The following is a 23,935-nucleotide window of genomic DNA, read 5'->3' on the forward strand; positions in this document are numbered from 1 at the left end:
ATACATGCACTGTGATTAACTATTTTAGTGCTGAAGTTACAACACGTCATGTACAGTGGTGCAGGGAAAATGGAGATCTAAGTTGAAACGTACCGATATGTCTTCAAAAATGTATCGAACAGGGGGAGAAACCATGGATACGTGGAATGATCCTCAGCAGTGATATGCAAAAGCATATATGTCATGTAGACATGTGAAACAAAACCACTGGGTGTGATTATCCTTAGTGAAAGTGAAGTTACATACATCAAGCAACGGTTCAGTCTCAGGAAATCATTTCCTGATACACATGTATGTAACCAGACATCTGTGAAAGGTGAGTGATCGATCAAACAAACTGAACAATCAACGGCACTGACAGATGTCACCTCACAGCCTGTTGGCCCGAATTACATCAGTGTCACCGTTGGTGACCTTTTGGTGTCAACTTCTTGACCTTTGACCCAGTTTCATGGAGAGTGACCTCTGACTCATGTCACCATTGCAGGAAGTGACGTGTCTGTCAGACTTGCATTGCGAGAGTATACACAGACTACTTGTACTTCAGTTAAAGGGTCTGAAACAGGTGGCTCTTTCCTTGCAAGCTACACAGTCCTTCACATCATCGAACAACAATAGCAGTATAACATCCAACATGTACTGCACTTGATAGCTACCTGACAAAATCTTTTTTATCAAATTATACATGTTTAACCCTTTACCTGCCAGGTTCATATTTCACCATCGGGTCAAGTTGGTTAACACTTGTGAAGGAAACATGTCCCATACATTTTAACAAAGACTTGAAGATTTGAAGGTCCCTGAACACAGAGATACTGTAAACATGATTTTTACAGACTGAAGCCGCTCTAACATACCAAGCCAAGTGGGTAAAAATATGTACCGGTATGGTTTTGGCTCAATACTATTTTTTACTGACTCGGCAGATAGAGAAGTGATACTGTCTGGCAGGTAATACATTTCACATACTTTGACTGCTAAAATTTTCTGATTAGGCCAAAAAAAGAAAAAGAAATGTTTCTGGTCAGCGCGCGCGTCACTTGAACAACAGCGCGTCACCCTTTTTTTTCTGTTTGTGGCCGGCGGCCGTGGCTGACACCAAACCAAAATGGCTGAAGAGAAAGAGAAAATTCTGTGGGGGGCATGATCAGTGACTGCATGAACAGTATATATGTGACTATATTGATAAAACTATAAAACTGACCCTCCTCCCTCCCTTGAGGGAAAAAAAATTTAAAAAAAATGAAATGCGCGTCGCCACACCATTTTTTAAAGGGAGACCTGACCAGAAACATTTCTTTTTTTTTTGGCCTTATCCTAAAAAGGGTGGAGGGATGGTGATCAGAGAAGGAGGTCATAACAACTAAAATTGCTATAACACATCACTCAAGGAAAGCATAAAGGTAATGGGCTCAGCAAAGATTTAACATTATCTGCATTGAGCTCTTTCACTTAAAACGCACTCTATTGTTATGGTAACATGCGACTTGAAACAGGAAGTTTCAAACTTTTGTTTACACTTTCAATGGGGGGGGGACTTTCACAATGAAGAATAAAAATCAGGGGTCATCACACAAGGATCAGGGTCAGACATACAAATCAAAAGTACCAACTTTACCAATACCTGAGATTGCAATGGGTACCTCTACCCTGTGTTCACCCTGAAGGGGAAGTTTCAACTTTCAAAGTTAACTACATAATTGAAATTTCGTTTATTCCACTGGCTTTGAAATGTTCCAGACAAGCAGCAGAATGACAAAATATTGCAAAAGCCAGAGAGTTTGAAAATCTATCAAAGAGACATGCTCTACACGTACCGGTACCTTAACCATGTAAGTAGATTTGTCTACAGACTCTCGAGAAATGATTTATCACTGTTTTACACCTCTTTCTGTCGGATATACATGCATGTACAAGGTCAAGTTGGTTGAAACCATGACTTATTCTATATTCTGACAATTTTACAGATTTCACATACCCCATAGCATACATCTAATCAGACTTTACCAGATCCCTAAACACATACATTGTACCAACGTGAAAATTTTAACAAACTCCTGCTTAGACAGGTAAATATAGTCAATTTTCCTGAATTGACCTGATAGCATACATGTCATGAAAGAACATTGATCTCTGATGTTTCAGTTCCTTATATTTTTTGACTTGATGTAAAGAAAGAGAAGGATTTGTAAAATAAGTAAGTAAATACAGCAGAGTTACATGTATGGCCTTAGTGTTAGAAGGAAACAGACGAAAAAGAGACGTTTAGAAAAACAGATCAATGTACCGTGTACCTTATTTTTAAAATAATATTCTTGTGTGCCTATATTTTAAAATAATATTCTTGTTCTCTAGAATATCAATCTACTTACAGTCAGAAATGTACCACTGTACACAGGGTTGTCATAGTGAGTACATGTATGGGAAAGATATGACACCTGTATTAAACCATTAAAGTATTTCAACAACAAAGTACAAAGAAATAAATTGTCTGAATAGACAGAATGATTTACGTACCTGAGCATTTTCTGTTGATCCAGCTGTAAATGAAATCGGTCTCCACGTCGCACTTTTTCGGACTGCAGCTTCTCCACCTTTTGATGAGCGTTTTGGAGAACCTCTCGTTGTAGGCATCCTGGGAGATTTGGGCCTTGGGGGCGGGGTTTTGGACTTTTCCCTTGTTGGTGACTTGGGTGGTGGCGGCCTCTCAGGTGGTGAAAGAGGCCTTTTCACCATTGTATTGTCAGAATGTGATTCTGAATAGCCAGTTGGTGAAACAGATGGTGACTTTTTCGCAATAGCTTCTGATTCAGCATATGATGGCGGTAATTCAACTCCTCTTGTTATTTGCGATTCTTCGTAAGATGGCGGAAGACTTGAATCACTTGCAGACTGTGTTTGTCCCGCTCGGAGAGGGTCAAAATCCATCCAACTGACGTTTGCAGCAATGTTATTTTCACTGCGGCTGAGTCGTATCATGTTCGGGTCCTGAAGTGGAGATGGCGGCCTTGGCGGTCTCGGAGGGCGATTCACTTCCAAGACGTCAAACTCCCGCAAAATGTCATCCATAGCTCCGTCACTTGCATCATTAGATTGTGGTCTGCGATTATCTGGTGTCGCCGTTACACTGATAGAGGGCGCTTCATTTGACCTGTCATTCCACACAAAGGCCTGTTTTGTAGTAGAAGACATTTTATTGTTAACATTACATCCTTGCCAGGTGCTTTTTACTGATGAAGTGTTTACAACTGATAATGAAGATGATAGTGGAGGCACACTCTTACGGAAAGTTGATGAATCGGGAGAGCCAAATGTTTGCCAAGTCTGTGGCGTATTCTTTGTCGGCGCTGAAGAGCTTAGCATGGACGCTGATGGTTGCGAACACTGTACTGTAACTCTTGATGGAATATTTGCTTGAAAATGTTGATGGTTGACTCTCGGCCTTATGGGAACTGGAGCCACAACGCCAGATGGTAGTGCAGTTGATGTGAAATGACGTGGTGCCCGTGGATTTGATGGCATTAGTGAAGATGACAATAGCATTCTATGTGTTTGATTCCAACTTGCTGATTTGGATGACTCTCCTCTTACCCCAGGTGTGTACTTCATGAAAGCTGACGATGAACTTGAGGAGAAAGCCCGCTGCGGCTGCGGCTGTGCATGGAAATACTGCTCCAAGTTTGAGCCAGAGTGGCTGTGCTGAAGGCTTGTTGAAATTCCTTGCTGGCTGTTGGATAGCATTCCTGAACTGACAGGCTTTTGTCTCTGGGACAGCTGCGGGCTGTTTGGCAACGACTTGGTTTTGATGGGATTGGTTGCATCGGAGAGCGCACTCCATGGATCTTGCTGTGGCCAAGCACATGATTGTCCAGTGACATTTCCAGCGTTACTTACCCCTGTTGTGGTGCCAGAGTCCACGCTGGTGGTCGAGTTCGCGTTCGCTGATGCTGCTGACTGAGTACCAGGCGCGAAAACCTGCAGTAAGTCTTCTCGGTAAGACACTGAGCTGCCACCTCGCTGCTTCAGAGGGTCAAAGTCAAGTTCAAGGTCAATCAAGTTGGGTTCATCTGCTCGTTGGGTACTTGGCTGCTTCATGGATGAAGGTGGTGGGGGCCTTTGCGGCCTTGGACGGCTCTGAATTCGCCCCTTGCCTTCACTGGCACTGCGGCGCAGCGCTGACTGGTACGATGCACCTGATGACGTATATCCGCGTCTTCTTAATTCATCCATTCGTGCAGATTCCATACTCAAAGCCATAGCTTTCTCTAGTTCTGCTTGCTCTTTGCTGATGGCAAGTGCGTTTGCCAGGTCAGCTTCGTACTGCAGTACGTCCGATGATTTGGGTGGAACCTGCGGCGTTGACTGTGAATTTCCTGACTGCCCATCCTGCGGTGCAAATGCCATTTTCTGTAACCCTCACGATAAAAAATTGAGGCTTGAAAATGCATGAAAGAGCCGTATAAAGTGGTGAAAAATAAAATAAAATTAAAAAAAGTTCTGCCGACTTAATTCTGAAACCAATCCAATGCGGTACAATATTCAGCTAAATATGCAGTACGATTACTGGTACTTTGTTTCCTTGTGAGAACTTGTGTATTTAATTGGCTCCAATTGACAAAATGCAGAAAACCTGTACAGAGAAATAAAAACAGAAATTGAAGCATATAAGTAAATTTTGTTTTCTGCAACTGCAAATGATAGGAATATAAACACACAATACAAAATGGTGTGAAGAACTACATCTTTATGGGCTGAATCAAAAAGAAAACAAGCTTTGGAATGTATTGTCTTAAGAAAACTCACATCTGTATCTTGTGCCTCAATACTAATCCTCAGAGACTTAAATTGTGACTTACATTTTTCGTAAAGAACTTTCAAAATATTTTCTATCAAAACCAAGAATGACAATCAGGCGTCAGTGTATCCAATTTTGATACCAAAGAAACAAACTATCTTGAAGGGCCAGTTATGCCAATTTTTGATTATGATTTCATTAATTTTCTTTTGTATATCAATTGCAACTTCTTATTCTACTCCCCCAAAAATGTTGAAACATCCACTATTTAGCTTGTTAACCTAATGTCTATATGTGTAAAATGCATTGCAATTGTTTACATGTGAATTCTAGTCTGGACCGGAAGTCACTTTTCAGCACTAACAATGCAGTTTACATATGTAGTGTCTGAGTCGACAAGCTGAACACTGTGTATATCAATATGCTTTGGGGAGTAGAGAAAGGAATTATGGTTGATGATGTTAAAAACAAAAATGGTGAAAAGATTCTCAAAAGTTAGCAACATTTCAAGATTTCGAAATTCAAAATGGCTACTATAACGATAGTGTAACTGTGTTAACTCTGTAGGGAAAAATCAAATTCTCAACTTTGACAAAGACAAGATGATGAAACTTTCATTTAACTTTGCAAGCTTCAAATGAATCGACACAGGCAGTAGATCAGGAATATACCGGTCCTGTGAAAATTTAGTCAAAATATCTATCTTAATGCACGTTCTACTTGGATAACAAGGACACATTGTAGAATTTCCCTGTTCTCCTTAACTCTGACCTTTTCACCGATTTTTCCATAACTGTTGAGTAGAGAGAATATCAATCCTTTTATCCCCATCTCCCTGTGTTTAGGTCCATCCCGCCATTGATAACAATGGGGTTCTACTTATATATTTGGAGGAAACATGGTCAACCTGCATACGTTACATACACAAGTACAGTATACACCCTGATGGTCCATTAAAGCAATTATCAGTTTCATAGACCTTTTAAATGGATGATCATTATTCAATTAACATACCCGTACAAACATACAGTATGGAACAAATCACAATTTGATATGGTGTGAATACCAGAGATACAGGTAGTGTGTGTCTCAACAGAGCACTGTGACCTTTGACCTACAACACTTCGGAATATTTTGAGTCGATACAAGGAATTTCTTGAAATCATCCATAATCATACATTAAAAGTTAAATGGATGATCATTATTCAATTAACATACCCGTACAAACATACAGTATGGAACAAATCACAATTTGATATGGTGTGAATACCAGAGATACAGGTAGTGTGTGTCTCAACAGAGCACTGTGACCTTTGACCTACAACACTTCGGAATATTTTGAGTCGATACAAGGAATTTCTTGAAATCATCCATAATCATACATTAAAAGTTTACTTATTTTTTCAAAAAGACGTTTCTTTCAAGAGTCAATGGTGCATCAATCTACCTTGCAGATAACAGAGTCCAAGAGGAAAATATCACTTCTCTTATCATACCGGTAATTTTCATTGTCTATAATTTAAACAGTTGCGCATGCCCTGACATTTCTGTTCAAAAAGAAGTACTTCACCCACAGGGTAATATAGTTTTCCACTCAGACGAAGTTTGACGGGACATTGAACTTGGCATTATAGAAGTTCACCTGCTTACTTTCAATGTAATGTTGGACAATCCCGCTCTGGAAAACAGAGACTATATTAAATCTTAATCTTTACATATTGATACTTCCTCTGACTCAGTCAGGTTACTTTCACACAGAGTGAAATTTCTTGTAAGTACTTGACCAGACCAAGCAGTGAAGTAACTTGTTAGCATTGGGAGTGTACAGTCTAGTACAATAAAACACCTTTTAAGACATTTTACCTCATTGCATTGTATCAGCTTCTGCAAGATGAAATGTTGACGCCAACACTACAGTATGCAAATGGTTGTGCAGGACTCACATGTTACTCATCATGACCAACTGACAACTTAACCTATGCCCTTTAACTTAATATTGATTAGTTTTATTTAGCAGTACTGACTGAAACACATTTGGCATATGGCCATTGGCAGTCTGTCCTTACCCTGCACAAACAGCCAAGGCACAAATCTCTCACAGATTTAATTTCAGGCCAGTCTTTATATTCATTAGTGGCAAGCAGTTTTTGAGAAGATATCCGATAGCTCACCCTCATATCTTCTGAAAAGATCCCTCATCATGCTTGTCGTTGCGAATCACACACAACCAGGAAATATTTGGAAGCAACCTTGGTACATTGTGAAACAAATTATGTAACAGTGTGATTTATAGGTGTTATATTAATATGCATCCTCAGGGTTTACATCACTTTTAACTTTTGAGAGTCCCTGGGACTCCTGGTGTTAGAAAATGGGAGTCCTACATCAAAATATGGGGGTCCCAATTTATTTCACAAAAATGTTTTATAGTTTATCAATGCCATGGTCTTCACTGTGTTCAATTAGTATTAATTTGCATACACAGAGACAACAAGGTTCCATATTGTACATGAGGGGTAACTATTGTGCAACACATGCACACAACTATAGGGCATATTCAACTGACTCTGTATAGTTTGAACCGCCTGTATAACTATAATGAAGAGTTGAAGACAAAAACACATTTCACTAACCTTTTTATCGATTAATTTTGGTGTTTGACCCAACTTACATTAGTTTAATTCACGTACGCGTGTGTAACTATCTGTGGCTTATCGAGTCACGGACTCGTACTACCATACATACTAGTCAATCCGTTCGCCAAGTTTGATCACATTTTTTGACAAGCACGCCACAAAATCCGCCACAAAATGGAAAGAAACCACTAAGTATCGAGAAAAAAGTTTCATGTCCGGTTTATTTCAGTTAAAAAAATGCGTAACACGTAGGAAATGTCTCGCAATGTCAACAGTTCAGAACAACTACATTTCATTTACAAACCGGGTCGACTGTTATGGCCGTCTCGCTTCAGGACGGCCGGAGGTCAAATATCAACAGTTTAAAGGGGCTTTTTGGCAGTCAAACGCTTGAAAATTCACAAAATACACTTCAATTTAACCGAATCCTTACAAATTTCTCAATCTTGCATGTTTTGGACTTCGAAAACCTTAACCTCGGGTTCCATGTCGAGAGTTAGGCATCACACAGTGCCGCCATCTTGGCGCCGATACGTTCGAAGTTCACTATCGCGATCGATTTGGTCACCAAATCGCGTCATTTTTCCATAAAATATTCTCAAAAAACTGTAAAATCTATCATTTCTATCACCCAGAGGGCAGTAGCTTGGCATAATATAGTTGTCTTCCGTGTCTACGGCATGGTAAAGCTTTCAAAACGTACGTACGTGTTTCGTTCAATGCACTGTGGCCGTATCCGCGTACGGGTGAAACTGCAGACCTGATTAAATATTCATGAAAACCGCTGACCTCTTTTGAAGAAAGTTCGCATAATTACTGGAATTTCGATTGTTGGCAATCGTCCATGTAGCCGCCACGAACCGAAGTGTCTGTTAGCGGCTACCAAAAACTATGGAAAATAGTCAAGAATGAGCTACAAAATCACTATCAGTTTTAAGTTGCAGGTAGAATAAGTCTGTGCCTTTGTATAAAATACTATAAAAATAGTAGAAAGTGACAACCAGCTGAAAGTTAGTTGAGGAGACCTTTAACCGCATATCATTTGCATCTCATTGTCGGCTACATGGACTGTGTGCCCAGAAATGCGCGTCATGTAAAACCCTGCATCCTGTTGACAGATTTGTGGTGAATTCGGGAAGTTTGCTTTACAATTGAAATATTAGGAAGCCATCTCTTGTCCTCAAATTTATCCCTCGACCATAGTTTTTTCATCACTATGATTTGGTTACAGTAGATTTGATGTAAAATGACCCACTTTGCAAAAATGGTTACAAATTAACTCATTAATAGTCCAAAGGCCTGTACTACACCATAGTACATGTCCCCTATTGAGAAGGATGGCACCTTGTTTCAAAAATTGTAGAGTTACACAAAATTCCTTGTTTCATCAGCTTTAATGCACATTACTTAGCTATTAGTTATTTTGGGTCCTACGTGATATTATGATAAGCTATGAACAAACATCACATATCTTTGCCGTGGAATATCACAGTGAGATGGCATGGAACAGAAATTTATGTGACCATACACATACCAGCCAAGCGTTGAAATTTTAAACAATTTTGCTTCTGCTAAAGTTACTGTACCATGGAGGTAGTTCCTACCTCCATGCTTGTACCGGACACCGTGACAGTGATTTTGTCAAACCCCCAAATACGCATCACGCCCGCACCCTGCGTGAGTGGGAGGGGTTACGAGTCTACACTCGCTGGCGCCATCGCCGTCATGACCATCCTTTCTGCAGAGTACTTGGCCAACGTTAATAACTCATCGCATTCTCACGCCGTTTGCATGCTTGCACAATGATGTACATAACTATGCATAAAATGATGAACTGTCCATCACACGGGGATTATATTTTTTGGAGTAAAGACTTGGTATTTTTAAACGGGAAAACCGTAACTTACTTCAAACACTTGACCCAAAATTGTAACCCTGTGGCCCGGAACTTGCTTGGTGATCAAGATCTGCACCGTTTCAGTTCCACCTCTGACAATTTCCGTCCGACAGTTAGCCAACGTCTCCTAGATATTGCCATCCCTTAAAATTGAACGTTTTTCAGTTTCTATTTTATCAGAGCTCATAAATTTAATTTTACTTACCTTGAAATAGAGACGGCTGAACATAAATTTCGAGAAACGCATAAACAAACTATTGAACAGAAGTCATTATTTGCTTCACCATGTTGACAAATTGCCCTCTTCATATCAGCTGTTGTGATTGGCTTCTTCGTTACACTATGTCTTATTTGGACCAATCAAAACACAGTTTACTTTCCTTTAAGGTCACTAAGTTCACTTCAGGCAGCTCAACTATATCAATATGGCTCCCTTTTTAGGTATCTTTCGTAAGAATTTATGCCCTTTATTTCAAGGTCAATAAAGGTATCGTTCATTTTATGCCAATAATTACCTATTAAATCGTTATCTCATTCAAAACCGCAATGAAACGTGTAAAGTAGCGGATATTTCATAGTTGTGTATGCGCCGTATTTTATTGCTTGACCAAGGTTCCGGGTCTCTCTTCGCCACGTCTTCAACGCCTTACCTGAATGACAGGTAACTTGGAAAGACTCTGAATCACTCGTGGAAAAAGAAGCAGCTGTTTTGTAAAGATAAACCCTAACACGAGCAGGTAAGGGTTTGTCGCTACATTTTACCCCGGTTTGTATTTTTTTGCAACAGGATCTTTTACCGTTCGGTGTACATCGTCAAACAAGCGAGGAAGACTCACTTCCGCGTTCCCAACGATCATGCATGTACTTGCTGCAGTACAGTAGCTCGAGGTTTTGCCTGGGTATTTGGGTCGGACGGCAAAACAGCGCTACAGATCCAACCATCCAGAGAGAGTGCAGGTGCCGAACGTCTGGACGTTCGGCGCGCCTTGCAAAGTTATTCGGCGAATCCGGCGTTCTTCTCCTTACCGGTTTACCTTCTAATACTATTTTGCACCTACCCGCTCAAGGATGTCTCGCTATTTATCCAAAGTACTGCCGTTCGGCAGGATTTTGTGTGCCGATCGCGGGTTACTCACTGAATGGGACGCCATGTTTGAAAGGGATGACGTCACAGTCTCGCACATCCACGTTCCTATCCTATTAGCATAACAATGCACACATTTACGTTGTACGTGTACGCTGCAGCGCTGCGCTGGTTCTTTCAGTTTTCATAACTACTGACCGGCCGAACTCCGAAATGAAGATCCACGTTCCTATCCTATTAGCATTATTGTAGCGATATCAACAAAACGCCATCGGATATTTGCTGCGCTATGTAAAAAGTTACGCCAGATTGACTTCATGTTCGGGAATTAAAAATCTTTGTACGTGTATAATTAAAACGAAGCTAAACAAATAAAAATTAAACAAAACTCAAGTAAAAATTAAACGAAATAAATACCGGACGGCTCGGTAGTGCATCTCTTTAATACATAGTTGCTTTTATGTACACAATAGAAAGGAAATAAATGTAACTTCATTGTTACTAAATATAGCTGCACACGCGATATCGCACACTGCTGCCTGAAATTATAACAATTTTTATTGATGCATGCTCGCCTGGTCGCTGTTGCAGTTTTTGCGGAAAATGCGGACAAGCATTTAATTTTGTGCAATGGAAAGTTACGCGAGGACTTAATTTTCGGGAAATAAAACTCCGCGTATAAATAAAACGAAGTTAAACAAATGAAATACACTGAAGCAAAATTCATTAAAAAATACACCGAAAATTAATGTCGGGCCTTCTTTCTCGGTCATATGTCCGACCACTGAGTCAAGGTACGAGATTTTGTCGTTAGAATGTTCAAATGTGAATTTGAAGTAAGGTACATGGCCTTTCCAGCGTAAACCATGGAAATGTCGTGTCTGAAACGTTTCCATCGGAATATTTGACCGGAGTGGAGATTTAACATAATTTTCTCCGTTTCACGGAATCATATGCCAGCTATTTCTGTTGAGGCTGCTGGTGAGCCCACGTTCCATTCACAGATTTGTTTATACTGTATTGTCCGTTGAATTAAAAAAAAAATATAGAAAAAAATACCAGGATTTGATATGCTTGACTGGAACAACAAGTAACTTGGGAACGTTTTGATAATAGAGTGTCCGATCATTCCGTTATTTGTATACAAGAGTATGAACGTATTATTTTCGTTACGGGGTCGGGGAAACTGTAAGTTACCTCCTCATAATTTTGTCCCCATATCCATCGTGTACTTAAGTCGCGCTGCGTTGGTTTACACACCGTCCCTCAATGGAGGGACGGTGGTTTACATTAATACATGTGTAGTTTGAATTTTCAGCGGTCTATTATTTTCTTAGAATGTAATCTTTCGTATTCATAATTGCTATGCCTCTTCCATATTGAGGTTTTTTGTTTTTCTTGTTTGTGTTTAATCTTCCATTAGCTTTTACGTGTTCCGTGTCGTTTAATACGTTGTTTAGGTTTTCTTTCATTCTTCGTTTGAGAAACTTCAGTTTTTTTCATCTGTTGAAATTTTCTGTTTGTGTTGGTCTTTACGTCGTCTTGTGTGCGGTGATGGACAATGGGTTTATTCAACGGTAGTTCGCTTTTAATATGACGTGGTGGCCTTGGAAAAAGGCCGTCGGGTTTTGGTTTTATTCAGTTCAATTCAACTCAGTACAGCTTTATTCATCCTAAACATGGGCAATAAAAAAGTGCGAATAAAACACAATACATCAAAATATTAAATATACAAAAAGTACATAGATACAGAGCGGTGACCAAAAACATACACATGAAACAGTTTACAAATCATTTAAAAGCCGTAAAGTAATGGAGGAAATGAATAAAAACTTGCGCCGGTTAACCTGCAAGCAGGTTCCCGAGTGTAAAACGCCGACCGGAGGGTCGCTCCGAACAGAATATGATGAATATGACAGAATATTATTACTACAGTTAACAATTGCTCGGGCTTTTCCTAAGTACTAGCTGATCATAAAGTGACAGACTTCTCTTGATATTCTAATTTTAAGGTAAGTGATAAAATTCTGTAAAGTTAATATGTCTTTGATTGTCAGATGAAGCCACCAGATGAGCGAGAATGAAACAACGCTTTCACTGTAATGGATAAGATTTATCTATCAAACATGAAGGAAAGCAGTTTCCTTAAAAATAAATCGCTGTCGCCCTTCCTTCAGGATAGCATCAGTGTTTAAATCCCATTTAATTTTTTAGAAAGTATTCAACCAAAGGTGGGTACACTTAGAGACAATTTCGATTTCTTTATCGCACACAAAGGTTGTCGGAGGGTTTCGTTCTTGCCTCCTCGGACATCGATAAGAAATATCACACACAACACCACTTAGGAAACAACAGATGACTTTATTTTTTTGCCTTTGAAAAGTTGCTTACCTTGTTCTTGGCAGCTTCCCTCACTTTTATGAAAACCTTGTTTGCTTTTCGTTTTCCGTCTGCTTTTGCTGTTTCGTCGATGCTGTCGTTTGTATTGTGGCTTTAATAGCGTGATCAAATAATCATTTACAATCACTTTCATGAATAACATGCACGTACGTATTTGCACATTATAACATTTCTCTGTAATTTTGTTCATAAAAAATTATCATATAATATCAATCGTCTTCATTTCGGAGTTCGGCCGGTCAGTAGTTATGAAAACTGAAAGAACCAGCGCAGCGCTGCAGCGTACACGTACAACGTAAATGTGTGCATTGTTATGCTAATAGGATAGGAACGTGGATGTGCGAGACTGTGACGTCATCCCTTTCAAACATGGCGTCCCATTCAGTGAGTAACCCGCGATCGGCACACAAAATCCTGCCGAACGGCAGTACTTTGGATAAATAGCGAGACATCCTTGAGCGGGTAGGTGCAAAATAGTATTAGAAGGTAAACCGGTAAGGAGAAGAACGCCGGATTCGCCGAATAACTTTGCAAGGCGCGCCGAACGTCCAGACGTTCGGCACCTGCACTCTCTCTGGATGGTTGGATCTGTAGCTCTGGTTTTGCCGTCCGACCCAAATACCCAGGCAAAACCTCGAGCTACTGTACTGCAGCAAGCCTCCTCGGACATCGATAAGAAATATCACACACAACACCACTTAGGAAACAACAGATGACTTATTTTTTTGCCTTTGAAAAGTTGCTTACCTTGTTCTTGGCAGCTTCCCTCACTTTTATGAAAACCTTGTTTGCTTTTCGTTTTCCGTCTGCTTTTGCTGTTTCGTCGATGCTGTCGTTTGTATTGTGGCTTTAATAGCGTGATCAAATAATCATTTACAATCACTTTCATGAATAACATGCACGTACGTATTTGCACATTATAACATTTCTCTGTAATTTTGTTCATAAAAAATTATCATATAATATCAATCGTCTTCATTTCGGAGTTCGGCCGGTCAGTAGTTATGAAAACTGAAAGAACCAGCGCAGCGCTGCAGCGTACACGTACAACGTAAATGTGTGCATTGTTATGCTAATAGGATAGGAACGTGGATGTGCGAGACTGTGACGTCATCCCTTTCAAACATGGCGTCCCATTCAGTGAGTAACCCGCGATCGGCACACAAAATCCTGCCGAACGGCAGTACTTTGGATAAATAGCGAGACATCCTTGAGCGGGTAGGTGCAAAATAGTATTAGAAGGTAAACCGGTAAGGAGAAGAAACGCCGGATTCGCCGAATAACTTTGCAAGGCGCGCCGAACGTCCAGACGTTCGGCACCTGCACTCTCTCTGGATGGTTGGATCTGTAGCTCTGGTTTTGCCGTCCGACCCAAATACCCAGGCAAAACCGCGAGCTACTGTACTGCAGCAAGCATGTACAACTACAGTCCCTCCCCGTACAAATACAATAGAAAGAATAATATTGTACCTACAAATCAGATTGCACCAATCTATATCTGAGTTCGTCGCACGGCTCTGATAAAATGTGTTGAAAGATCAGGCACAGATTTCTGTACAGTGTTTGGGCAATTTTTACACAGTCAGTCAACAGTATAATGACAATGTATGTATGGTAGGAGTAAATTAATTAAATGTCAATGCCTCGTAGCGCATTTTTCATTATTTTAAGCATAGAGGGACTGTGTTTTAAGTCATTATCCCTTTACCTGCCAGACAGTATAATTTTCCAATCTGCCAAGTCAGTAAAAAGTGGTATTGAGCCAAAACCATATGTATTTTCAACCACTTGGCTTGGTATGTTATAATAGCAGCTTTAGTCTGTAAAAATCATGTATCTGTCTTCAAAACTGTTAAGTCTCTGTTAAAATGCACCATACGGGACATGTTTTGCTTTACGGTAGTTTTAACCAACTAGACCTGATGGTGAAATATTAAACTTGGCAGGAAAAGGTTATTGTAGATTTGATATTTCAATGCGCTTACTTAGAGAAATTTCCATTTGCCAAAATATGTGACCGAATCAATGGTGAAGTACAGAGACAGCAGTGAATAATGAGATTTTAATAAGAAACCGCTTGTATTTTGTGTGAAGTACAACCAAAAACGGGCCGTTACACCTATACCTCATACATGCACTTGTAAGCATCCATCAATGAAAGGTGTTGATAAGTAAAAGCTGTAACAAAATGCCCATCCACAGTCCAGAGGGACCGTGTCCCATCAAAGGTAGGGTAGGTTCCATTAGCACAGTGCAAAACAAACACAATGATGATCTCTCAGTTGAGTGACCATCTGCATGTGGTTTAAGCAATATCAAATTCATTCTGTAGTTGCCCAATTGATCAAGCTAGCTCTCTTATGTAAGGGATTTGTCGATATTGTATTTTAATTTTAGGAGAGACGAAAAGAGTAAATACATATTGCACCATGGAGGTAGCTGCATGTACCTCCATGATCGCACAGACTCCAACAAGTGTACACAAGCTAGGGTTTATCAATTTGAACATTTGCAATAAATCATGTTCACAGCCACAGGATACAACTTTGTTTCAGATACCATTGCCATTTAAGTGTGATTTATTGATCTATTAACTGAACTGAACACTACCCGGTAGTACATATGCAGGTTATCTACAGCATGTCTACAGGTATCAGCCCTCACTCATGATTTATAAACATGTATATACGTACATGTAAAACCTGTGTGCCTTGCTAAAAATACAGAACCCAAACAAAATTTAATTTCAGTATAGACCTTCCGTTTTTAAGGTCTATAATTTCAGTAAGTATTTTAAAATGTATTAAACTGCCTGTTTGGATCTACTGTAGTGTGCCTTTGCTGTATTGAAAACAGACTTCAGGTCTGGACATGCCAATCAATACCGGGATAGCTGTGCAGACATTAACGATTTTTATGTGGAGTAATCATATACTGTTCATCGTAGTAGTCATTGAAATGAAGATACACGTCACCAAAACACTTAGACAGTCAACAGATGTTAGTAACTCCACTGGCAAAATTGTACCTAGCACTGTACATTTGGAATAACTCTATAGAGTAATATATCAAAATACTGCTGTAACTTGCTTAATCGCAAAAAACAGTTAAAAATGGCAGTATTTATAACAGCATACAGTGTATTGAGTTTCTCTTGATATAAAGAATGATCAGTTATTTTGTGCACAATTATGCTAATCATACATGTATGTGTACATGTATGGAAGTGCTCATTTCATCGAATTCAAAAATCTCTGTAATTGAAAGTCCAATACTTTGCTTTCAGAATTTACTGCTTTCTCATTATCTTCAATGACGTTATATGGTCATTGTATACAATGTACATGCACAATACATGTATGGCAATACATGTAGGGACAATAGAGTTAAATGTTCACAGTCTTGCCTCATTAAACCAGTGTCACAATGTCCTTGCTTTGCTTATCAGTAATTTTAGTACCCGAATCCTTTACTCCTCCCAGTGTCTATCCCTGTTGCAAGTGACACACTTTACCTTTACCCTTTAACCACCATGGTTTAACCCAAACACATTGCTGGCAGTGGACCTGTTTACAGGGAATTGGGGGTGAACAGGTTAAATTGCATCAGCAAAGCTGTGAAGTCTGAAAAGCGACACTACACGTACACGTGTATTTTGCAACCAAAGCCTTGCCTTACATGTAAGTGGAGGATGGGAAGTGTACAGGTGGTATCGCAAATGTTGATTCAGTGTTCTCCCCACAGCATTTTAGCATCGTGACTACTACAACTATGTAATATTAGTAAAACAATAGAAATTCCTGAACATAACCATCACATTGTTATGCAAATTTTCCATTTTGCCATCAGAAATTCCTGGAGAAAACTGAATCAATGATTGGTTACTGTCACTGAAAAATTTTCTCCATATACATTACAACATACCAAAATTCATCATCATAGCCACCTTTTTCTGTTCCAGAATGGCACAGCTGAAGTTGTTACTTCTACTGCTGGCTGTAGTACCCCTGGTTTTCTCAGCTCCTGTTGATCCCAAGAAATCGGAAGAAGCAAACGAAGGAGAAAAAGACGAAGCAGATGATGGCGTAGATGATGATAAAATTGTAAGAAAACTTTCACCCGCACACTGTTATATGACTGATTCAGCTGTTCAAAGCAGGTTCATGTTGCATTTACAGAAAACATAGGTTGAACATATTGTACAGTACTGAAATTGGTCGGTAAAAGTGCATATACATATATCAACACATAGGTGCTTGACAACATTTCTTACTGAAATTTCATTTTTATCTGGATCTTCACACAATCCAAGTTAACCCCAATCAATCAGTCTATCAGACTCGGTAACAGCAATTATGGATGATTCACATTCACTTTGTGGAAAAATAACTGATGTAAAAGTTGGTATTTTCAGAGCATGTACATGTAAACCCCAGCAGGAGTGTTGCCATGACAACAACATGGTGTAGAACAAAAGAAATTTGTAACATAACAGATTTATGGTTCAAAATCAATTTTTTTCTTCCACAAATTGAAATTTTTGTCTCTCTGTCTCATGATGTGACAGGACACTGGCCTTGAATATGATAGATATCTCAAAGAAGTCATCAACGTCCTTGAAGAAGACCCAGACTTCAGAAAGAAACTGGAGGAAGCAGACATCAAAGATATCAAGGTAAATATAGAATTAGTAATGTTAAGTTTTTTTGAAGTCGACTTCCTGAGCATTAACAAACAGATGAGAAAAGGGAAATGAATTTCTCAATTTCAATTCTGTAGGATAGGTTACAGCATAAATTTTACACAGGGATGCAAATGTTTGGTGAAAAGTTTGTTACCAGTACTGTACACCTTCAGTTGTACTTACTTTAAGTACAGTATCCTAGCTTTTGAACAGCAAATTATAACTTAAATATCACAACATTGTTATAAATATTGTGTTGCTTTAAAAGTGTGACTGTTTGCTGATATTTTGCTTGAGGTAACTTTTAACAACTTTCTTTTATGATAACAAGAGAAAGAGTTAAGTCTCTTAGGATGGTTTTGGCATAAAAGAAGAAAATATCACACAAAAATTGACATGCCTTTTATATTGAAAAAAACAAACACTGACTGGCAATGTGCATCTGCTCGCAAGGATGTATCTGATAGGTAGATTGTCATTATTATGAGCAACTTGAGGAGTCTGAAATTAGGGCTATTCGCTACCTAGTTACATGTAGGTGTTTGGAAATAATTCAATAATAACGAGTTTTGGCCAACCAGTTGGCTAAAAGCTTCTGAGAGGTTGCACATTAGCCCAGCATTGATTATGTAAAAACGTTGAAAATCAAAAATAAGATGGTGAAAATGTGATTTTCTCTTCATCTCTCAAAATAAGTCAAAGCAGTGGGATTCTACACTTTCAGATTGTTTGAATCCCAGTCGGAAGGTGCATTCTGCCATCAACTATAAATAGTACCGGTATTTGTAATTAACCTAGATGTGCACGGTACCATATGGATATAGGAGTGTTGTACACGCTAAAGCATACGCAGTGATGTTGCCGTATCTATACGTGCACCAGGCTATCAAAATAGATGATGTGTTTTTATAGCTCATTGAAAACTCTACAGGCAGAAATGAGTGAAATCAAAATAGGCATGATGTGTTAATCTTTCTCACTCGATAAAAGTGCTGGTGGTTTGGCTAACACGCTATTAGGGAGTCTTTGTGTACCAGTACATCCAACAGCCCATTCAGCTTAAAAGACTGGTTCAGTTCATAGCTCTTAACTCAAATTGCACTACAGAGACATTGAGTAGCTTGTCACATTATACATCTAAAAATAGACATTTGTTCATGAAGACAAATTAAGCAGGAAGCTCTAAATTGTGCCGTGACATGATATGACAATTGATAGCATCTCCGCTCTCATTCCATTGTTGATATCACACATGTACAGTGCAGTACAATGTAGATTACATGCCATGGCATCTACATATTGATAATGGCATATGGTTACTGTATGAGCATATTGTTTTGTTATGTTGCTGATTTGTTAGCGTAATTATCATGTATTTACCATAATAATTATTATTAATCACTATTATTGATTATTACAATGTACTGGTATTATAATGTAATATATGCATGAACATATAAAGTATATTTCGGACTCGCTACTTTTGTTTTCTTTTTTACAAGACTGTTATAACGCACCAGTAGTACTGTAGTAGGGGACATTGCAGTGTTTTTGTTATGGCTGGTACATGTACTGGTAAACTTTCCCCACCATATTACTAGGTTCTTTTCAGTATTTCAATACAATGGATCAAACCTGGAATTTAAAGAGAGCATACTCCTTTGTACACGTGGGTTTGTTTGTACAACCATCATGTGATCTCGTAGGCATACTGAGTCTGTAGGACAAAGTGCATCCTGGTTATTCTGCAGTAGAACCAAATAATAAATATTATCTCCACGCCATGCACTTATGCACGAAACTTATTAACAACACTGTATTAAGTCACTTTTTTGCATATATTCATTCATTAAAATTTCAATTAATTTGTTAACCCAAGATTAAAATATTGGTTGAGTTCACCTTTTAGCTTGTCAAGCAGTCATAAGCTGTGTGACAAAGAAGTGTTAATTTATGCAAATGTATGCTAATCACCTGTTTTCCTGGCTTCTCCTTTCCCCCAATTTCAAGATTTCTAAAGAATTTAACTCCTCTCTGGATGGGCCAAATTTTCTGAAATTTTTACATTGTGTTCTTAAAATTCTGTATAACAAAACTACCATTTTGTTTGTCAATAATGTTCTTACATTATGAATAAGAGGCATTTTAATTTTTGTAATCATGTTTTTAATCACTTTTTTGAGGTTCAGTCTTTCAAACCCTGATATTTTAGAATGAGGATAGAAAATGCAATATGAAACAGTCTCTTTTTTTCTACATATATTCTTGTTTCAAGTGTATATTTACATTTCAGAAAATAATATCAAGTTTTTGACTTAAATTAACTTTTATTATTAATACCAAGATTGAGGTTTTTTTACCCCAAATATACACCCACTCCATCCTTCCAGTAAACTACTGCTACCATACTCTGCTTTTGAAAATATATAGTATGAGGGGATTCCTTGTCATCTTACATGTAGATGAGAAATATTGCTTTGAAAAAAAACTGTGTGAATTTCAGCTCCACCTTACTAAATGACAATGGTTTTTAATTTCTTCATTATTGTTTTATATTTACACTTTCACAGAGTGGTAAAATAGCATCAGAAATTAATTTCGTCGGTCACAAAGTTCGCTCAAAATTGGATGAACTGAAAAGACAAGAAGTCAACCGTCTAAGAATGGTTGCTAGGGAACAGATGGAGAGGCAAAATGGTGAGTTTCAGTTTTAAGATGAAATTGTAAGATGTATGTGAAGATAATGTCTTGTGTAAATACTGTTTCATTTGTGTATCCTCATACACTCCTGGATGATCCAAATCTGATTAAAATCAGATGTAGAGATTGCAACATTTCCACTTTTGCTCATTCATGCCGTTCTCATTAGCGGCTAGTCCCCTCACTACATCTGAACTGCTGCCATCTAACAGAAAAGCCGACCAATCAGAAAGAGGCTGACAACTGCCAATAATTGATCAGTATTGCATTATAAAAGGCAAACTGCAATTATGGATTTCAGTATTGTATTTGAAAACACAACCTTATTGGCTCCTGCACAGCATGAGATTTTACGCAATTTTCTATGGCAGTAGTTCAGATGTAGTGAAGCAACTGGCTGCTAACGAGAAGAGCAAAGAGCAAGCAAAGATGGAAATAATGCCATCTCTACATCTGATTTGAATCTGATTTGGATGAGGCATAAATTAAATCATACAACGCACAAAGCAAGATAATGATTTGTTGACTGCCAAGGCATGGTACTTGTATGACAGTAATATGATATATGAGATGGAGGCTATAGTACATCAATATTACCTCCATGAGCGCAAATCCAAGTGGGAGTAACAAATCATAGCCTCTTGCTCTGTGTTAAAGGGACAAAGTCAGCCATTTTTCATGAATTTTGTTTGATACCAGATACTACTTATATTGTTTGACATGTTGAGAGATAATGAATGGGTGACCATGCATATACAGTATTCAACCCCGGTTTTAGACACAATGAATAAAAAAATCGTGAGAATGAATAAATGGCCATGACCATTTATTCATTCTCGATAAAGATACAATAAATATAATAGATGTGACCCAACAAATCTACATGTGACTCCATCAATGACACAATTACCACATTGTCTGACTACCCAGATTGATACAGATGTCCATGTACAATCACACAGATACACACGTGCATGTACCATCATAGACTTGTAAAAGTTATGCCTGACAAGCACAGAAATGCATGTATTGGCAGTTTCACCTGTTCAATTGCAGTGTGTACCCAGTTCACTGTATTGTGTGTGTAGCTTGTACATGCTTTACATAACTTATTATGGATATCCAATATTAAAGGTATACATTCACCTGTAATCTAAATATGCCCATATATGGTCAAAGGGGCGTTCCTTGGTATTCAAAATGCCCATGTGAGGGCGCTGTTTTTAAAAAGTGGCCACCCACTTAAAATCTGTGATTGGTTAGATTTTCTTTCTATGGTAACTGTGGCAAAATTGGAACAGGTGACAATGTATCTTTAACATACATGATCAAGTTCATTAACATGCATTGAATCACAGACAATGTAAGGTTTGGATACAGCTGTTTGTACAGCTACTGTGGTATCCGAGTGATGTCACTTCCATGTATTTGTTTGTTTTTTCCATTATTTGCAGGTGTGAGGAGATTTGACAAGGGCATTATGATGAATGAAATGCTTGGACATGTTGATGTTACCAACACAAGGACATTTGAAGAAGCTGATTTGGCAAAACTTATTCAGAAGGTGAGAAACAAGAATGTAGTACTGTTATGAGGAAGGAGGGGGGATTGAGACAGACAGACAGACAGATAGAGGTGGCAAGACAGACAGACTGATGGACAGACAGACAGAATTAGTGAGAGAGATTTTGGATCAGACTGTTAGAAGGATTGGGAGCGAAATTTAACAAGAGACAAGGAGTAAGCACAAGGAGTAAGCACAGGCAAGGCACAAAGGAGTTGTGGGGAAGAGAGAGAGAGAGAGAGAGAGAGAGAGAGAGAGAGAGAGAGAGAGAGGGAGGGAGGGGGGACAAGAAACTGTGTAACAAGCTGTGATTTCAACAACACCTGCTTCTGTGCAGCTGTAGTGATAGAGAAATATTCAAATTTTTTTTTCCAGGCCACACGGGACCTCGATGCCATGGATAAGAACAGGAAGGAAGACTTCAAAAAGTACGAGATGGAGAAAGAGATGGCACGGAGAGAAAAACTCAAGGAAATGTCGGAAGCCAAACGGGAAGCAGCAAAGAGGGAATGGGAAGAATCCAAGACGAAGAGAAAAGAACATCCAAAAGTTAATCATCCGGTCAGTGTGATGAATTATTTTAATTAAATTTTTTATCCTTTTCCTTCAATTTTGTAATTATATTGTTTTACTTTACTTTACCTGTATGTGTACATGTCCACACTACCATCAAACATGTACATGTAACTTAACTTCGCTAGTGAAAGTTGCCTCATTCCCAGTTTCCATTTTTTTTTTCATTTTACTTTACAGGGCAGCAAGAAACAGCTTGAAGAGGTCTGGGAAGAGACAGATCACTTAGAAAAAGAAAACTTTAATTCAAAAACGTTTTTTATGTTGCACGACAAAAATGGAGATTTTCAACTGGACCCCCTAGAACTCGAAGCGCTCTTTGTAAATGAGGTAAGAAAGTCTTGCACATTTTGTCCCCTCCCAGTGACCACCCCTATTTATACACCTTGCAGGAATGGAATAGCCCACTTTGTATATGAGCTTAGTGTTTCATTATTTTGTAATAGGGCTTCAGTACGTTCTTTTTAAGCCAGACAGTAGAAACTTCAACAGCGATTCACTTACCTTTGCCAGTTATTTTCAAACAACAAGTGTCTTTTCCATAAGGGGGATACAACCTGTGTGAGCTCTCAACTAGTCACGTTGCCCACTAATGGCAAAATCCATCTTATTTGAAAACAAAATTTGAACACCTTTGACTTCCAAACTTTGTTAATGCCCTACTCTGAGCAACAACTTATCCAAAAGTAAAGATATTTCTGATCAGCATGTCAAACCAAAATCCAGTCTATAAATAAGTGAGTGTCCATGGCAGCAACCAGAATGTACTGTTGGAGAAGTTTGCACAAATTTCATTCCCAACTATCACTTTTCTAAACAAAAATTCCCAATTATTTTTCCTCACATTTATAGTACAAGAAGTCAGTTGATCTACATGTGTTTTGTATCCCCCTTACTCCATTACATTCTTTCCTATGGAATGCATGCGTCTTTGTCTTCCAGCTGGATAAAATATACGGACCTGATTCCGATCCACGGGAAAAGATGGAGGAAATGTCCAGAATGAGAGAACATGTCATGAAGGAGGTAAAATATTACACAAATTTGTTTATTCCATATTTATTTACGAAGTTTTCATTCCTTTATTTAAGTAATCTGATAGCTGCATGCATCATTTGTACACATCAGAGATACAATAGTCAAAATCATCTTCTTTATGACATCAAAAATTGCTAGCAAAAGAAACTTTTTCACTACTTTTAAGGGACAGGCCAGGAATTCAATTCAAGATTTGAAAATGAATCTGCGTCTGATTCCATTGCAGGTTGACAAGGACGGTGACTTCATGATCAGTCTCAAGGAGTTCATGAGAGCAACTGAAGATGAAGCTTTTGACACTGATGAAAGCTGGGATGTAAGCTTTTTCAATTCAGCATACTCTAGAAAGTCTCCAAGTACATTGTTCAAACAGATAGGATGTATTTTTTGAAATTTACATTAAATTGCTTCAACTTTATGTGAAATTGTAACAATTATCTGTAAGTTCCAGCCAGGCTGAAACAGACAATCATCATTGAAACACCCTTCACAGCAGGGTTAACCCTTTGAGATGCTATAATTTTTCCCACCAAAATTTTAGTGCAACATTTTAACAATTTTTAT

General features: G+C 38.6%; 2 protein-coding genes across 6 annotated transcripts in view; one reads left to right on the top strand and one right to left on the bottom strand.

Annotated features, from left to right (window-relative positions):
* LOC139137843 (phosphatidylinositol 4-phosphate 3-kinase C2 domain-containing subunit beta-like) overlaps nt 1-9,643 on the bottom strand; it is a 50,403-nt gene extending 40,760 nt beyond the window's left edge. Inside the window, exons 1-3 of one of the 3 annotated variants that reach the window (XM_070706139.1) lie at nt 9,534-9,643; nt 3,895-4,630; nt 2,518-3,171 (exon numbers count right to left, since the gene is read on the bottom strand). In XM_070706139.1, coding sequence (XP_070562240.1) covers nt 2,518-3,171; nt 3,895-4,404 — 1,164 coding nt within the window. In that variant the 5' untranslated portion in view covers nt 4,405-4,630; nt 9,534-9,643. Of the gene's footprint in view, nt 1-93; nt 412-2,517; nt 3,172-3,591; nt 4,631-9,533 lie in introns of those variants that run through there. The other 2 variants (XM_070706138.1, XM_070706140.1) reach the window with 2 other exon arrangements.
* Nucleotides 9,644-9,909: 266 nt separating this feature from the next.
* The window catches only part of LOC139137925 (nucleobindin-2-like), a 608,701-nt gene continuing 594,675 nt past the window's right edge, over nt 9,910-23,935 (top strand). Inside the window, exons 1-9 of one of the 3 annotated variants that reach the window (XM_070706174.1) lie at nt 9,910-10,065; nt 16,774-16,915; nt 17,380-17,487; nt 20,067-20,193; nt 21,651-21,760; nt 22,136-22,321; nt 22,514-22,663; nt 23,276-23,359; nt 23,598-23,687. In XM_070706174.1, the coding sequence (XP_070562275.1) occupies nt 16,775-16,915; nt 17,380-17,487; nt 20,067-20,193; nt 21,651-21,760; nt 22,136-22,321; nt 22,514-22,663; nt 23,276-23,359; nt 23,598-23,687 (996 nt within the window). In that variant the 5' untranslated portion in view covers nt 9,910-10,065; nt 16,774. Of the gene's footprint in view, nt 10,066-13,923; nt 14,031-16,773; nt 16,916-17,379; nt 17,488-20,066; nt 20,194-21,650; nt 21,761-22,135; nt 22,322-22,513; nt 22,664-23,275; nt 23,360-23,597; nt 23,688-23,935 lie in introns of those variants that run through there. The other 2 variants (XR_011553504.1, XM_070706182.1) reach the window with 2 other exon arrangements.

This window comes from Ptychodera flava, chromosome 1 (genome assembly GCF_041260155.1).
Source record: "Ptychodera flava strain L36383 chromosome 1, AS_Pfla_20210202, whole genome shotgun sequence".
Taxonomy (NCBI): Eukaryota; Metazoa; Hemichordata; class Enteropneusta; family Ptychoderidae; genus Ptychodera; species Ptychodera flava.